The following is a 19,091-nucleotide window of genomic DNA, read 5'->3' as shown; positions in this document are numbered from 1 at the left end:
TTTTTTGGTGCAAATCTTAGGCTAAACGAATGTCTGTTTGTTAGGACTTGTACAACGCATGTGCAAATCACATTAACCTCACTTGAAACAATTTATCCGGGATGAATCTGAAAGCAAATAATAAAGTAAAATTAAAATACTGAAAAAAAAACAAATACTTTTTTTATGATTACTAACATATTTATTTTAGTTTGATATGTGCCGAGAAAATAACGTAAAATAATGTTAATAAGTATCACTCAAAAATGTGTTTATGTTTGTTTTTTATCTCTGCTAGGTACATTTATTTTTATATAGTGTGTCAGTTGTATTCCGACGCCCGCTGTAGATCTAACTCAAACTTTCAAGCTGACAGAAATTGTCAAACTAACATGAATTGTCAAGCTTACGAGCATTCTCAAAATGACGTGTTTTAGAAACTAACTGGTACGCATTTTGACAAGCCTTTTCAAACTCTCTGGTATTGTCCGACAGAGGTCCCCAAACTTTACAAACCTTGTCAAACTGACAGTTATGCAGATTTATAATGACTTCGCAAGGCGAGACAGCTCAAAAACGTTGCTTCTTCAAAAAAAAATCTTTTAACATTATCGATACATAATGAAATATCTGAATTAATTACCTTCATATGAATATGCCAGCGACAGATGTAATTTCAGCGATTTAAGAGAAGGACAGCAAAATGGGGACAGCGAGCAGAACAAATAGCACGTTGTTTCGAGGAGCGGCGTCAGTTCCTGTAAATAAATACATTCCATCGTTAATTCCTTTGGCTTTTTCAGACTGTTCATAACATAATCGTAGTTGTCGGTTGTTTTTCTGATTAACTGAAACTTTGGAGCTATTAAGTTAATTATCATCGTTAATAATAGTTAATCACGGATTTTCTTCATAATACTAGGATTATTTATATTGCGACGTTTATGTGAAAAATCACTTTAAGGGCGCTGTACAAATATTGATAGGATTTACATTACATTACATAAACATACAGATCCATGCGTTAAATGTTAATAACACAATTATTTGATAACTTTTTTCAAATATTGTGTTATTATGATTTGAAAAAAGGGTTAACATAGATGCATGTGAACCATCTTATGATCCTTACATGCGTTAGACATTACAAGGGTTAAAACAGATCATAATAACACAATGATTTGATAACTTTTTTCAAATATTGTGTTATTATGATTTGAAAAAGGGGTTAACATGGATGCATGTTAACCATCTTATGATCCTTACATGCGTTAGACATTACAAGGGTTAAAACGGATGATAATAACACAATAATTTGATAGCTTTTTTCAAATCATTGTGTTATTATGATTTGAAAAAAGGGTTAACATGGATCCATGTTAACATATATAAATAAATAAATAAATCTTTACATGCGTTAGACATTACAAGGGTTAACACGGATCATAATAACACAATGATTTGATAACTTTTTTCACTTATTGATTCGAAGTGAAGTGACTTCACACTTTTCCTAAATAACAAAGGCAACAAACTCTAGTTTCGAGACGTCACAGTGGGATACTACCACGGATCAACATTCACAATAAGTATACTATAATAATATATTTTATCGATTTCATAAAGGTTTTTTGCTATAATTACTGAGGTAGATATAGTATTAATGCTTTTCAAGGTCGTTTATCTTTTCCGATCGTGTGTACATTTGAAAAATCATAGATTTAAGATTTTACCTCCTATCTGGAGCCAATAAAAGTTGTCGGTTTTCGCTGTTCTATTGCTGGTATTTTGTATGTATTGTTTTTATGACAAACCACACAAGAGTCTCAATTGTTCCCAACCGTCTGGGGCCAGTCAGACGATGGCATCCCCAATCAGGGTATGTTGTGAGGAGGGGTAGGATATGGGGTAAAGGAAGGTGGGAAGTAACTGGATATTCATATCTGGTCATCAAACTCTTCCAAAGCCAATTCAAGCAACATTTAAATTCTGAAAGGTGTTCTTATAGCCCAGCTACACTACTCGCGAAGTTGATCGAAGTTGACCGAATACGATAGTGTGGGCACGAACTTCGCTTCGCTTCGGGCAACTTCGCTTTGCTTCGCCCGACTTCCGATTGTTGTCGGTAAATGCGCCCGAGTCAAAGGACTCGAAGCGTCACGGCATAAATAAACCAATCACTGACTAGTTGGACTGAGTTACTTGCGAAGTTTCACGAGTGTGTGGGCACGCACTTCGAACTTCGGCTAACTTCGTCGAGGACTTCGTCGAAGCGTCGAAGCGTCGAAGCGAGTAGTGTAGCGGCCGCTTTACACCAGAGCGATACTAAGAGCATCTTCCCCTCTGAAATGTGTGGCAAATATATTATTATCTGTAAATTATGAAATAATAATAAATTAACCAAACATAAATTGCGTGCGCACGCTGGGATTTGATCCCGCGACCTCCAGCTTGCGAGTCTACAGCCTTACCTCTCGAATACCAAGGCCGTCATACAACTGCCTCATAACTAGTTGGGTGTTGTATAAGTGGCTTTGCGCACCATTTTTATTGGATTTTAGCAACTATTTAAGGCGGTAGCCATTTTAATATTTTTAAATGTTATTTTAGATTTCAATGCCGACCACATTTTGCCATAAATTAAAAAAAAAAAAACAGAATTTTATTTTTAAGTAACACTACTAATGTTTATCAAGCATCATATGTTGTCTACCACTGCCAGTTGAAATTTAGAGCTGAACGGGTTAAACATTCTGGGTAATAATGTAAAACTACGAACGGGTTTCGGTTGACAAAGAGATTGTTTTGAATTTTCCCATGTCGTAATTGTGCGAAAATTTTACGAAATTTTAGAAACTTTAAAGTAAAAAACAATGCTTAAAATGATTTTTTTTTTAAATTGACAACCTAAAAATGAAACGAAATGACCTAAAATACAATGCATAAAGCAAATTTTAATACCTGCATATCACCACCACCTTTTTTTATAAAACCAATAGCTGAGCATGTATTTCTGAAATACGAAAAAAACAGCATACCCTCTCCCTCCCCACGACGCATTTGACGAGTTCAGCGAGAGGCTCACTACCCGGCCCAGCGCGCCCCGAATAGAGGGCGAAGGGCTGAGAGCTGGCACCGCAGGAACTGTGGACTGCAGACCATAGGCGGGAGCGGGGGCTGGGAGCTGCGGACTTGAAGGGCCACTCCCGGGGCCAAAGGCTTGCCGCCGCGGGGGTGCGGGTGGAGTGAGCCAAACAGCCCTCAAAGGCTCGGCAAATAAACCGCGGTGAACACAGGGGCGCCAAACCGCTGTCAAGCATTAACTAATTTTTGCATCGCGCTTTGTAACCTTTCTAGTGTAGGTTTTTTTTTCGGTTTTTTGGTCTGAAACTTCACTATATGTGTAACCAAAATTGATTAAAGTTTTTTTTTAATTCCGCCACAGACAAAGCAGAGGGAGGGAACTTCAGATACTGACTAAATCTGCTATGGACGAAGACTGCTGAAGTACGTTATGGATTTCAAGGCGATGGGTCCCCGATTCGAATGGTATCAGGGGAAGAAGATAAGATGAGCTTGAAAAACATTGAAAAACTACTCGAAAGTAGTTCATTGGGACTTTCCTCGTTTGTTTTGTACCTATTATTGTTGTTAAAAAATTATAAAAAATCGTGAAATTAATAAAATTATTTAACAAACCACTTGGCGATGACTTAACTTTGGAACATATTGTACATAAATTTTTTTTTCAACGCGTTATCATTGTGCAGAAACATTTTCCTTCCATCCATTCGCTCTACCTGACAATACAATCTACCATCATCTTCGTAGACTCTGCGTTGCTCGGGGTTATGAATGGTTTGGAGTAATGTTATGAATTTGTGAATTCTAGTGTATCTGAAAACTGTGAATTTTAAAGCTGAAAATAATTATTATGAATAATTTGTTTTTATCATACTTAAGAATTTGTTTCACTTGATCGTGCCATCGTGCCTCGGGCGTCCCCAACTTCATCTATCATTCACTTCTACATCATTCATTCTTCTTACACCTCTTTCTCCGTTGATCAAGTACGCCTCATTTTACCACAAATGATTGTTTAATTCATGTCTTTCTCGGGCGTCTTCGACTTTACAAGTTTCACGAAACCTACACAATACAATATATAGACTTTTGATTGGTACTTCGGGGACTTAGTCCGTATGTCATTCCACTGCAGAGATAATGTTTTAAGTCTTTCTCGGGCGTCTTCGACTTTACAAGTTTCACGAAACCTACACAATACAATATATAGACTTTTGATTGGTACTTTGGGGACTTAGTCCGTATGTCATTCCACTGCAGAGATAATGTTTTAAGTCTTTCTCGGGCGTCTTCGACTTTTCAAGTTTCACGAAACCTACACAATACAATATATCGACTTTTATTTGGTACTTCGGGGACTTAATCAGTATGTTATTCCACTGCAGAGATAATGTTTTAATCTTTCTCGGGCGTCCCAGACTTCTTCTATTATTCAAACCACTCTACAAATACTCCTTGAACTTGCACACCGAAATTGGTCCAATAGTTTTCGAGTCTATTTTTTATACACATACGAAATATGCCATTTTTTATTTAAATAGATAGATTGACCAGCATTGGCCTTGAGTAACATTACAAAAATAAAACAACAATGTTTTTACGGTAAAAACCATTATGCGAAATCTAAGTATTTTGAAGCACCTATATACGAGTTGACATAAAACTACCTTTAATATATTCATAAAACAGATTGAACAATGGGCCTTTAAAGATTTTCATCAGAACAAGGCTTAATACTGTCCGATTTTAATTCATCCTTTTTAGTTTCGGGCAACAGGAAAACATACTTGAAAAACTACCCTAAAGTCATGAAGAAAACTCGAAAATTGAATTTTGATTTTGATTTTGAATACAGCATGTAGTAACCATGGAGACTAGAGATGGAACACTTCAACAATTGGCTCAGATGGCTGATTGTGCGTGGCGGTAAAGGTACCCGAACGTGATTACCTCTTACCTAATTGCCTGTTGGAGAGGCCTCCTGAAGACTTTCAGGACTTGTGACCTGAAGAGGGATTGTGGATCTTTGTCGTTTGGGCGGTCTAATGAACCCCTCTTTCAGTGAGACAAACGCGCCGCCCTCAGCCTGCGTCAGGATGGCGGGAGGGCTGGAGGGTGGGAAACACCCCCACCCACCCAGCGAACTCGTCTACATTCAATTCACCCTTCCGCTTTTTGAAGTTCCTAGAGTGGGGCTTTTTCTTTTGACGTGAAATAATTTTCACTCCTCTCATTATGTGATCGCATCACGGATTTGTATTAGTACTGGAGGAAAAAAGGAGCCGTTGCTTAGTCGGCGATTTAAGGACGAGGCGCCTAACAAAAGGTTCGCATTGGGGAATAAGCCGCATACTTTAGCTGTATTTGTGGACGGAAGAAAAATAGTATTATGAATGCTTCTCGATAGAAATAATCAATTTTTGTGTAGAGTTCACTTTTTTGTTATGTTTCTGAATAGTACTTTAAAGCTTTTCTGGGCTTGCAAACCATCGTTAACCCTCTGCATGCCAAGATGCAAAACAACACTTGTTATACCATGAGGGGTGACTCAATTACCCCACACAGTTTTTGATGTAATTTAAAATAAAGTTTATTTCAAAATATTCTTATGGCGTACGCACGAAATATTTTTATGGGGAAATTATCATTATCTGGTTGATGTAATTGAAAAATCGACAAACATGTCCTCGTTTGCTCGTCATATTGTACTGCTGGGTTTGTGGTTTCAATTGTGGGTATGATTCCAGAGATCAAGTTATATTATTTGTGGCAAAGAAGGTTACATACTTATTTAAAAAATATATATTACTGTTTTAATTTAGTATTCAATATTTTTTTAAATGGTAGATGTATTTTCGAAAACGTGACAGTTGATCCTCGTTGGCCCGCCGATAGTTGGCCCGCCGATAGTTGACCCGCCGACAGTTGACTCCTCGGACCGTTGATCCCCCAGACAGATGATCCTTCTGCCAGTTGTTCCCTAGGACAGTTGATCTCCTAAAGAATAATTTCTTCTGCAGGTAACTCCTCATTGGTAAAGTTAGTATGCAGAGAGGATATACGACCATATAAAAAAGTGGATATTCTTATATCTCCAGACATCTTGAGTATAAATCAGTTATAAAAATATTTTTAGAAACTATAATGCCGAGTCCCCGAAAGAGTATGGAGTGAAATAAGAAAATACTAGATAACTATATATGCAGTGTGTTTAGAAAAATACCCTATATCTACTTACATTTTATATAACTAAATGTCACCAAAGGAGTATGCAGAGAGGAAATACTGTCGTAGGTATAATAAATATCCGCAAAGAGTGCAAGGCTGATGTAAGCGTAATGAGTAAGATCAAGAAAGGGACGCTTAGATGGTTTGGGCATGTAGAGCGAATGAGCGAAGAAAGGAGTGTAAGGAGAATATACGATGCAAATGTGAATGGTAGCAGAAGTCGGGGACGCCCGAGGAATACATGGCACGACCAAGTGAATCAGATACTTGAGTCGGGCCATGTCAAGAGTCAGAACAATAGAGGAGTATGTATGAGACGATGTATGAATGTGAATGAGGCAAGGAGTGTGTGCCAAGACCGAGTTGTTTGGCGGTCTGTCCTCTCTGCCTACCCCTGCGGGGAAACGGCGTGATGGTTAGTTAGTTAGTTAGTATAACAAATGTCGATATACTAATATCTGAAAGCGAGTTGAGTGGAAATCCATCCTACAAATATGTTTACAAATAATATTGCCCTGTCAAAAAACAAAATACGACAGACTTATATGTGCAGTCTGTTTAGGAAAGTAAGATATATCTACTCACATATAATATAAATTAGTTTCCCTGAAGGGGTATACAGAGAGAAAATACAGCCGTACGTATAACAAAAGTTGACAAACTTATATCTGCAGGCGTCTAGAGTGGAAATCCATAAATATTTTAAATGATAATAATGCCGTGTTCTCGAAGGTGTGTGCAGCGAGTTATCTAAATAAAAAGTACTTATATATACACAGTCTGTTTAGGGAAATACGCTATGTCTACCCTGCATACCCCTAAGGAGACACTTAGTTATATTACATGTAAGTAGATATAGCTTATTTCTCTAAATAGACTGTGTATATATTTGAGTCTGTAGTTGTTTTCTCACTGAAAATACCTTTGGGGTCAGGGTGTTATTGTTCACGGAAACAATTGTGTAGTGGATTTCCTCTCAAGACACCTGCAGATAAAAGTATATCGAAATTTGTTATACCTATGGTAGTATATCCTCTATGCACAGTGCACACCCCTTTAGCGATACTTAGTTATATTATATGTAAGTAGATAAGGCGTTCTTCTTTAAACAGCCTGCACATATAAGTATGTCATATTTTGTAACTGTCACTGCGTACTCTTTCGGGGATAGGATGCTATTTTTTATCAACTGGCAGAGGGATCAACGGTCTGGGGTATCAACTGTCAGGGGGATCTACTGTACGGGGGATCAAATTTCGGGTCACCGTCTTTACGTGTATTGTAGAAGTATAAAAAATTCTAAAACAATAAGGTTTGTGTTATTATACACGGAGGATAGTTATTTTGGATATATTTTGACTACCCCCGTTCGCAACGCGAAGGTTAATACGATATGACTTCATAATTTTAACATATTAGCGTAGATGAATAGTTACTGTAATACTGTATTTATTATTGCTGTTACAAAAGTTCCAAAATCTATATAATAATAAGTTAAAATTTTCATGATTTCAATATAAATGTGCTTGTTGGTAAAGTATAGAGAAGGATTTTTAATAATGTAAAAAGGCTTTGGGTGTGAGATTACTTGCATGGTGTTTTATCTAACATACTGTAACTAACTACTTGATTGTAGGTGTTGGTTAGGAACTAATAAATACTGTGCTGGTATTTTTTATCCACCAGTAAATTCAAGATTCGTGCTTTGTGTTTTTAATATTTTCACAGTGTAAACTTACATTAAATCTAGGTATCCACATTATGCTTATTGGCCATCGACCAATTTACGACGATGTTATCAAATAAGATTTAAGAAATTCATTGTTATTTTTTAGTCGTTCGTTAAAAAAGTAGATTCCATCTTAAAGTTAATAGTGCAATACTAAGTTTTTTTTGTGACGATTTGTTTAAAAAATGTTTCCTCAAAATACGTTTAATTTCTTAGCTTTACAAAAACTTTTCATTTTTAATCCCTTATAAAAACACCACGTATTTTGAAATTAACCATACTTTTGTTACTTGGGAGAAATTATTTTTAAAAACATACAAGGTAAATGGGACTACTCAATACACATTATGCACGCACTTTTTGACAATAGTTTGAATACAGAAATTAAAGGCATAACCAGATTAATACACTTTAAAATTGCAAGCACTAGGGGTGTAAAACAAATTTAGTTGATTTCCTAAAAGCATTCGTCTGTCTTTAAACGTATTCAAATAAGTAATTAACATTTACTGTTATCCTTACAAATCCTGAAGAGGAAAATATCACAAAAAACATAATATTCATATTTTACGAGTTAGTATATTAATACAAATATAATTTTTACTGGATCAAAAACCTTCACCACATTATGAAAACAACGTCATAAATACATGGAATTAATGAGTAAAATAGAAAATTGTAATAAAATGATACATTTATTTGGGATGGAGTTTCGTTGCTTACCGTGGAACCAAGAGCCTGCCGCTGACATCTCTTGCATCTTGCTTCTGCGCCCTTTACAAAAATAATAAAGAAATTTAATAAATAAATAACGAAATAAACATGAAGAAGCATTTGGCAAATTACAGATAATTTTGATTAAAGTATAAGAACGGAGTACCAGAGCGATATTAGAAAGGAAATTTTATGGCCAAAATGGAATCATTACAAATGATTATGAGGAAAAACACTTTCTTGTAAAAATATACTAAAGAAATTTTTAATATAGAATATCACAGACGGAATTTTTTTAATAAAAACGATAATTTTTTTATTAATTTGTTTTAGCAATGACGATTAGATTTCGTACAAACATTAGAAAATATTTAAAAAAACAAAATAAATTTAAAAATTTCGCTGTTCTTTTAAATCAAAAGTGTAAACATTATAGTTATGTTTTGTAAATAATATTGGAAATTTATAAAAATACATTAATGTGAAAAAAAACTGCCATCTTTAATAAAACTTGATCCAGCTACTTCGTTGCCTTTCACGAGATTTAATGATCTTATTGCGGTATTTTTTTAAGTTTTCCGCCTGTTTAATGTAAATGATTAATTTGCCAGCTTTAGATCTTAGCCTGAGAAAATACAAAGTTTTTCCACATCGCGAAACTCTCCAAATATTTGATTTCGATTAAACAGCGGCGTCGCCTTTGAAGTCATGTTGTGAAACTTGTTCAAAGAAGGCAGATCCCATCTACTTTGATTTTTATTGAAGACATCAAAATTGGGACTAAAGCATCGCGCATCAAGATAACAAGGAAATTATCGACGAATATAAAACGGACTTTTATTGAATTCCCAAGTTCCATTTACCGTCGTAAATCAAAATTCCTGCCAAGAATCAGCGATTTTCAACGCTTACTTCCAGATTCCCATAATCCCGAGATCGCAATCTCTCCTTTGTTTCAAATATCGGGTTATTCTTTTTTTATTTCGTGATTTGGATATAATTAGATTTTCTGTAAAGATATTTGATATTGGGGTATTAAATTCAAGAGGCTGTGCCTACCGGGCTCATGGATATGATATCTATGGAAAGAAGATTAACTTTTTTAAGAGATGCATTAAATTGAGTAGAATTCTTATAATATTCTGCACTCAATTTTACGAAAGTTATTTTTCGGATATTGATAGTTTGTGTATCGATTCTATACAGTGTGGGTACACTTTAATACTGGTGATGAGTGATAAGTCAATTCCCCGTCCTTTAATTCAGAAACAAATCTTCGACCCGAGAGCGATAGATGGCGTGAGAAACAATGTGTTTAATACGCCATTTCCGGTAACCTAGTATGTAGACAACGTTATTATGTGTACATAAGGTTGACATGATGGGATCTTTAGGGGTTCACAAGAAAACAGGTAGTTAAATTCTTTAATTTTTGCGTTATTATTCACACAACTTCCAATTATTATTTAACATTCTTAAATAGTAGATATTGTTCAATTCATTTAATTACACTTTAGTTAATTTGTTGTCGGAGTTGATCAGACGGGATCTTCAAGTAAGGGGAAACTTTGTTGTTATGCGGACATACACTTGTCAATAGGAGTTTACAGACGCTCAACTGCTGTCTGGTAGTGATTCATACGCCAAACGGCACTTTAAAAAATTTGCCTAAGCCTTTCGAGCTAGGGAGGCAAGCACTTGCTTGCGGAAGGCAAACGCCACAATTGACCAGCGTGTTGATTGGGCACAGGTGTCAGAAGGCAGGAGGCAATTGGTATTGAACGGCACTCGAGTGGGTTGCGGTTAGGCTAAAGCCACGACTGCCTCGGGGAAGGCGTAGGCCACAACTTACTTGACTTTAACCAAAATCTGCCTTTTTGATGACGCTTGTCGAGTCTCTCCGACCGGCAGACGACGGGCCGGACGTTCGTGATAGGTTTCTCATTGTAGACCGTCCAAATCATTTTTACTTCGCTTCAACGGATGTTAGCTGGTTGCTTCCTTTGCCGGCGAAAAATGTCCTGCATTTTATACCGTATATTTCATCAGTAGCCGCAGGTAGGCATATTTCAGGTGCTTTCAAGGAGTTAGCATGGGTCGGTGTTTTCTGCGACTTGTGTCAAGATATTAAAAACTTATATCCTACCATTTTTTTGCAAATAAATACTGTACAACTGTCGAGAGCCAATTGCATCCAGAATTGGGGAGTATTGTGAAACTGGAGGTAGTCAGGAGGGGAAGAAGAACGGGAGGAGGAACGTTGAAGTCATTTCGATTTTCAGAAATTTTGTACGCACAATCTTTTAATTACGACAATTTGAGTAGAAACAATTCAAGTAGTGCTACTTGCTCGTAACATGAATTAAATCTCTAATGATGAAAACAAAAAAATGTGATGCTTTCACATATGAGTTTAAATTATTTCTCTAATGGAATACGTTCTTGAGAGTGAAATGCTTTTTAAATCATGGTTTTATGAAGAAATGATCTGTTTGTTCGCCAGATAAATCACACGTTCACTGGTACATAACGTTTGGCCTGGTAAAAATAATTCATTTCGTATCTGCAATTCAACTATTTAACTAACCGAAACGCTCAGTTTTCAATCGATGTTTATATTAGGTCTGTAAGTTAAGTAAAGTAGGTAAAAGCAGAAATAACCTACCAACCTACGATATTTAAAATACTTATGCTCGTTCGGTCTCCCTTCATAAAACGTGATTTATTTTCTTCTTAATGGCATAAGACAGCAATAAATATACCGCAGGCCGATTTTATGAAGCAGTTATAGTATTAACATTTTTTACAAAAAAAAAAACTTCCAGAAAAAATTGATTAATGAAAACAGGAGCGGAAAAAGCAAAGATATTCTAGATTTGGAATGGCGTTCCAGTTGGCTCCATTTATATCTGAACACTGTTTCAAATTTCAACATGTACTTCCATTTATATCCGAACACTATTTCAAATTTCAACATGTACTTCCATTTATATCCGAACACTATTTCAAATTTCAACATGTACTTCCATTTATATCTGAACACTGTTTCAAATTTCAACATGTACTTCCATTTATATCCGAACACTATTTCAAATTTCAACATGTACTCCCATTTATATCCGAACACTGTTTCAAATTTCAACATGTACTCCCATTTATATCCGAACACTGTTTCAAATTTCAACATGTACTCCCATTTATATCCGAACACTGTTTTAAATTTCGCATGTTCTAAACGCAGAAATTTATTTTAAAGCACTTTATTTTAACCCTTTCACACTCGCATTATTGTTTCCACACATATAAAATATGTAATGCTTGATACAACCTCAGAAAATTATTTGAAAATTTTGGGCATTTAATTTTTTTTTTTTTTTGAAATTTTTCTATGTTAATTTGGATTAACATTGGGCGTCAGAGGGTATTTTTTAAATAGAAACGTAAAATAAACATAACACAAAAGTAATACAAATAACTCTTTCATGTCAAAAATGCACATTGACAATGTAATGATAATCTCTAAGGTACAAACAAATAACATTAAAATTTATTCATAAATAAAGAAACAATCTAGGATAACAAATCTTTAAAAATTCGCTAGTCGAAAACATGTCCGTCACTACCAGTGTTAATTTGAATGAACATTGAAATTCATTTTCAATATTCTGGGAAATAACTGTGATCAGTGAATTGAATTGATGTTATTATTATAGAACACATCTGAATGCGTTAAAGTATTTGTAATTCGAGTATAAAATATTGATATCTCACCTTAAATTAAGTAATCAATGACGGCAAAAATTCGATGAAACTCATAATCAGCAGATGTCAAAATATTTATCGTTGTTGTGGCGGGAATAAGTATTTCAACCGAGCGGAAAAAATAGACGCCACAGAAAAGACTACAAACTATAAGAAAACGAAAACATGGCTTTCTAAATCGCTACAGTTACGGTAAAAAAATTCACAAAGTTCATGTTAATTTGAATTAACACTGGGGCTGAAAGGGTTAACACAATGTTTTACCGGTTTCAGAACTGCCCAACCTTATTATATTCATTTTAAGGTGTTCTGTTACACACTATGTAACTCTCTTCCATGTATGTATTAAAAACAGCAAGCCCAATAAATAATTTAAAAATAATTTTTTTAAAGTTGTTTACTGTATTGAAGTTAAACTTATATTTTTTTTATATCAAAATACCTACGTACAGTTTCTTATACCTAAAAACAATCTCCCGTACTAAAAAGAGTTTTATAATTTAGGATTGCTCTAGAAAAAAATTAAAAATAAAGTAAATTTCTTTTGACGAAGGGTGGGACTTCAGAATTTGGTAAAGCAGGCGGAATGTTAAAATAAAGTAGTTTAAAACAAAGGAATTTATGTCTTTATATAGTTTAAGTTATTTACCGGGGTAGTAAATAGCCTCTTTCTTTACAACGTAGTTGGCCTGCGGTATCCTCAGTTCGCAGACAAACTCCGTGGGGGAGGGGAGAATATCGTCTCGGAGGAGCACCCAGGACACTGCGTCGAACCTTCCCCCCGATGGGGTGATGGAGGTTGAAATACCATCTAGACGACCACTGTGGACAAAAAACAACATTTGGTAAAATATATAACAGCAAAAACAGTAATATATTTTGGAGCAATGTTTGGTAGGCAAGTGAGGCAAGATAAGGCATGCATCAGGTAATAATATGATATGTATCTTTACTGTACTTTGCAGCTATTCAGGAGATTGCGTGTTCAAACCCCGGCGTGCGAAATTAAATTTATTTGATTAATTTGTGTTATTTCACAATTTATCAATTAAAAATAATATTATTGTGTATTTGCAGCACATTACAAAGTGGAAGATACGTTCAGTATCGCCCTGGTGAAAAATTACAGTTATAATTGAAATGTTGTTTCAGATCTTTAGCCGTGTTTGATAAGAAGATCTCATTTGTCAGATACTCCCCCACCACACGCTAGCCCACCTCCTTCCCCTCTCCATTAACTCCAGCCTCACAACATACCCCAGTTAGGGATGTCATAGTCTCACTGGCTCCAGATGGTTGGGAGCAGTTGTGATTCTTGTGGGGTATAAACATAAAAATAAAATAAAAAACGAAACTGCGGGTTTCAACTTTACAAGAATAATATATGTTTAATTATTGAAGACGATATTAGCGATTCCTTAACAAAAAATTGAGAAATTTCTAGACTTGCAGAAAAAGTCAATAGATGTCGCACATTTAAATAAAAATATGATATATTTGTCCAAGACGTTCTATGATGTTCGAACAGCTCGGGAAGTTTTGAAGCGAAAAATTGACCACCACCTAGAGATGGTTCGTGCCTGGGGTAAGGCCAACTTGGTCAGTTTCAACGTCTCAAAAACCCAAGCGTGTCTGATTTCGGCAAAGAGGGAGATCAATGACTGTCTGGTGCAATTTGATGGGAGCACTCTCCCCAATAAAGACTCCATTGAAATGCTTGGAGTTACTATATCAGACCAGCTCAAGTATCGGGGATCCATAGAAGCCCGAGTAAATCAGGCCTCCAAAAAGTTGGGCGTCTTGTACAGGGCTAGGAGATTCTTCAACAGTGACCAGCTGCTGACCCTGTACAAGTCTCAAGTCCGCCCAACTATTGAATTTGGGAGCCACCTTTGGGCTGGTGCCCCAAAATACTTGATAAACCTGCTTGAGTCTGTGCAAAGGAGAGCGATCCGTCTGATTGACAATCCGTTGTTAACAGACCGATTGCCTTCTCTGATGCATAGACGCAATGTAGGCATGCTGTGTCTGTTCTACAGGTATTTCAATGGAGCCTGCTCCAAGGAGCTAGCAGCATTGATTCCTGATGCACCGGTGCACGTGCGCGAAACTCGACGGACACGAACTGAACACCCGTTCACGGTTGACGTTGGCTTCATGAGAACTGGCCGTTTTTACGACTCGTTTTTGTGTAAGTCGGCTCGTATGTGGAACGAGCTACCGGCATCTGTTTTTCCTCCCTCCTATAATCCGAGCCTCTTCAAGGCCCGCATTAACAAATCCCTTCCTACAGCCCCTACCTTACTCCGCCTCACAACGCCGCCCAACCGGGTGGTGACATAGTTCCCCTGTCTGTGCACTGCACAGGCAGGGACACTCTTGTGAGGTGTCACATAAAAAAAAAGACACTGTCTAGATTGCATTTAGTTCGAGTTGAATCTTGCAGTCATACATAAAGATAGCAGACAATAAAAAAGTGCGGTGAGACAAATGAAGACAATGTCGGTGGTTCTTATTCGAAGTATGATACAGTTAAATATGACTGTAAGAGATAGGGTCCCATTAACTCAGTTAGTAGAGCGGTGCCCCGGCAAGGCAAGGGTCCTGGGTTCAAGTCTTAGATGTGACTGTATCTTTTTCAGATTTTCCTCTTTCAAATTTTCGTTTAGGAATCGTTTTTATTGTATTCAATAATCAAATATTACAATTTGAAGTTTTACTCATTAAAGTATTATTAAAAATTGAATAATTAATGTAGTCAGTAATATCAGTACATATATACATAAAACAATTTCTCACTTACTGTCATGTCTAGCATACTATTTATAAACAAACAATAAACTATCAATACTTAACTAAATCGATTTAAGTCAGTTACGTATTATAGAAAATACGCAATATTATGAGGTATGAAATCAGATATCACATTTGTCATTATAAAGCAATTTCTTGGCCTAAGAACGAGCTGGTATAAGCCATTGTTAGAGCATCATACAATGTGATTCAATGGTGTCAGAACTGGTGTCAGAATCGCACTAATAATCTGTCTAACGGTTAAATTTGTTGTAGGCATATCCGTAAAGATCTTTGTAAAATAACAAATTTTTTTCATCATTCTTAAATCAATTAACCTTGCCCTAGTTGCACATTAAAACTAAATTCAATCGTATTTTAATAACACGAATCAGTCATTACAGCCTTGGAAGGAATTTTATTGCTTATAAAAACAGGGTGTAATGCTACAGAAGTTTAACTGTTGCACTTTCAATCAAGCCTTATGAAGTTTGTACATGCAATCCGTTGGAGTAATTTTGTAAGCAAATATTAAAGTTTTAATCTTTGTTCACCGTTTTATTAATGTACACACTGAAAACCTTGAAAAAATTGAAAAATTAAGCAGAAAACCTTTGTGATATATCTTTTTATTTAGGACAAACTCTCAAACGGTGAGCTATAGATAAGTGAAATTAGTTTTTCTGTCTGGAATAACTACTTACTGATTGTGATCTCATCACCAATGTAGAAAATCTACGTCAAATTTTACTCTTTCAGAAGTGTTGGAAACTTTAAATTAGAGATGTTTTTATCAGAATTACCAAGTGAACAAAACTATTTTCAGTTAGAAAATATACATTTCTGAGAAAAAAAATCTATCGGAAAAGTACACTTTTTTTAGCAGTCAAAACGCTTCATCTTTGAACTCTGACGTCATTATTAGTCCGAACCGGGTAGTAACTCCTGTTTACCTAATAACATAGTTACTTATTTAAAACTTTAATGCTTGCGTCACAAACTTGCGAGAATTCGTTTAGTCATTTTACAAGTTCTCCTTTAAACAACAAATTAGTATTTGTTCTAATTATTTGGGAGGGAAAATTCTTAATGGCCACTTCTGCCTCGGTAGGATGGCGTGGCTCCTTCACTTTATTCGTGACTGAAGCAAACTCAACTCTCAATATCATTACTGCTGTAATTAGAGGTAATTGGATGTACGAGTTCGTTTCAATTCAAAGCTATGCGCTACTCAAATTAAATTTGATAGTGCACCTGCTATGATACCTGTTTATGTCATACAATCAAACTATCAAAATGTTTAGCTTAAAAAGCAGTAACATTAATTTCAAACGGTCGATGAGTCATTGAGACAGGAGAATTGTACAGCTCTTTCGATATTTTTAGATTTCTAGAAAAAAACATCTATTTTCATTGAGCAATGTGTCCGTTGGAGCAATTTTCATGAACCCCATTTTCAAGACGTCATTCCATATTTTCAATTTTAAATTGCAAAAAATACCTTGAATTAAATTTTGAGTAAAAATTTGAAAAAGTGAAAGTTAGTTATTGGATTTATTTTTCTCTTATGTATGCTGTGTTGTCAACATGTTTCAGAAAAACGATATCAAATATACATTATTCGATATCGGTTTCAGGCAAATTCCAGGCGCAGCCAGGTATCAAAACCAATTAATAATAAAGCTGCTTGTAGCTGAGAAAGGTCTGTGGTAAAACCTTTGCATGCGTAGAACCCTTTAGTTATAAGTTATGAGTGACAACTGCATGTTACTTCTGGGTCGATACGGAAATGGAAAAGGCACTAAACCTTAGCCCTTCATAGAACCTTTCCAATATTTTACCAAACGAATTCGACATAAATCCGCTTAAAATAATGCTGACAGAAGGAGAACCAAAATGGAAAGAAGGGTTTTTATATAGGCTAAATTACACGTATGCTGATATTTTACTATTTACTTTGAAAGTAAATAACAATTTAGAAACAATGTTAATAACCTACAGTCCGCCGCGCAACAGGAATCCCCATTGAGAAGACTGAGAATAAACTACTTTATTTGAATTGAAAAAAAACCAATACTAAAAAATTTACAATAATTAGTACTATGCATTAAATGAAAACTCGAGAAAAATACAAGTTACTTTAACTTGTATTACCGCAGATTACGTTTTTACAACTAAGTTTTCAAGCGTTAAGTTATTAGAATTGATTTATTGTAATTAAGTTTAATTTGTAGAACTCCATTTTAATTTTAATTTTTTATATATTCAATAATATTGTTATTGGGTTTATAAAAACAGTTTATTTTTAAACAAGTTCTGCTGTGTAATTATTATTATTGTTTATGTTGGACAAACTGGCCGGTCTTAATACTAGGTTCAAAGAACATATAAGATCTTTTAAAAATAATAATAAAATACAATCACAATTTGCCAAACATCTCCTAGATAAAAATCACTCACTTAGTGATAATAATAAACCAACTCCGTTACACGTACAAAATAAAGGCCGTAAACTGAATCTTTTAGAGCAGTTAGAAATCAACAAAAACTCTAATAATCCGAATGCTATTCTAATTAATGAACAAACGAATATAATTCGTTCACCCCTACTAGATATCTTCAAACCTAGTGCAAATATGAGTGCGTTATAAAGTACTCAATTATGCTATTAAAATAACCCTATGAGTCATCGTTTGGGAATAACTAACATAAAGACCTTCAGTCAAATTTAAGCATTACAGTAATTGGGAAAACTTTACTGGGGTAATAGCCATTAATAATTTCTAATATTTTACTCAGAAATCAATTAAAAAATCAGTAATTGAAATTAAAATACCAATCTAGAAATAATATAAATGCATCGTCTGTAAGTGGGCTACCCACAGTTTGATAATGCCTTCAGAAGGCGAAACAGCTGTCACGCGTAATAATAATTACACAGCAGAACTTGTTTAAAAATAAACTGTTTTTATAAACCCAATAACAATATTATTGAATATATAAAAAATAAAATACTAGAATTGATTTTAGCTATGCATAGTGACTAGATCTGAATAGCAGTTGTAACTCATCGTCGGGCCACATACTATATATTTTCCTTTCAATCGTACAAAACTACTACCATAGTTTAATACATAATATAAAAGTTTTTAATGTGATTACCCTACAGGCGTCTACTATTTCCAACCGTCTAGAACCAGTGTTATTATGGCATCAATTGGTGTAGGTTAAGAGGCTGAAAGGAGAAGGGAAGGAGATGAAGAAAATGAAGATTGGGAAGTTCCTGACTACCAAGACTGGTCACCAAACATGGCCTAAATCATTTCAAGCAATTTTCCGATTCTGAATTATTTTTCCCTTTCACAATGGCGTAGTGATAGTTTGAGTATCTACTACTCTATTAAATAGATTTTTTTTATTTTTTACATTTAATTTATTATTTGTTATTTTACGTTCACCTACGACAGCTGAAAATTACACTCACAAATGTTTGAAAATAGTTATCTAGATTGTCAAAGAGGCTAAGGCTAAATTGTCTGCTTTTGGAAATAGTTCATATGGTCTTATATAAATCATTGTGTCTACCTTCCTTTTCATGGATAGAAATATGATCTAAACCTAAATTGTGTTAGAAAAAAAACCACTACGCTTTATATTCAAATCAATAAATTTTATAACGAAAGATTTAAATTTACAACTCTATGAAACCAAAGATTCCGACCGCAATTTGAGAAAAATACAATGAAACTTCTTGATTTTTTTAGTTATTATTTTTACATGTGATTTTTAAATTTTTAAGACA

General features: G+C 35.0%; 1 protein-coding gene across 2 annotated transcripts in view; it reads right to left on the bottom strand.

The window, feature by feature from the left end:
- Nucleotides 1–622: 622 nt before the first annotated feature.
- Nucleotides 623–19,091, bottom strand: part of LOC149423813 (uncharacterized) — a 319,628-nt gene continuing 301,159 nt past the window's right edge. The window contains exons 4-6 of one of the 2 annotated variants that reach the window (XM_089632133.1): nt 13,146–13,318; nt 8,744–8,794; nt 624–737 (exon numbers count right to left, since the gene is read on the bottom strand). In XM_089632133.1, the coding sequence (XP_089488259.1) occupies nt 664–737; nt 8,744–8,794; nt 13,146–13,318 (298 nt within the window). In that variant the 3' untranslated portion in view covers nt 624–663. Of the gene's footprint in view, nt 738–8,743; nt 8,795–13,145; nt 13,319–19,091 lie in introns of both variants that reach the window. The other variant, XM_089632134.1, reaches the window with a different exon arrangement.

The sequence above is a fragment of the Hesperophylax consimilis genome, chromosome 5 (genome assembly GCF_061612785.1).
Source record: "Hesperophylax consimilis isolate HC1 chromosome 5, BYU_Hcon_1.0, whole genome shotgun sequence".
NCBI classification, from domain to species: domain Eukaryota; kingdom Metazoa; phylum Arthropoda; class Insecta; order Trichoptera; family Limnephilidae; genus Hesperophylax; species Hesperophylax consimilis.
The sequence above is the reverse complement of the archived record's forward strand: the minus strand, read 5'-3'. Positions and strand labels throughout refer to the sequence as shown.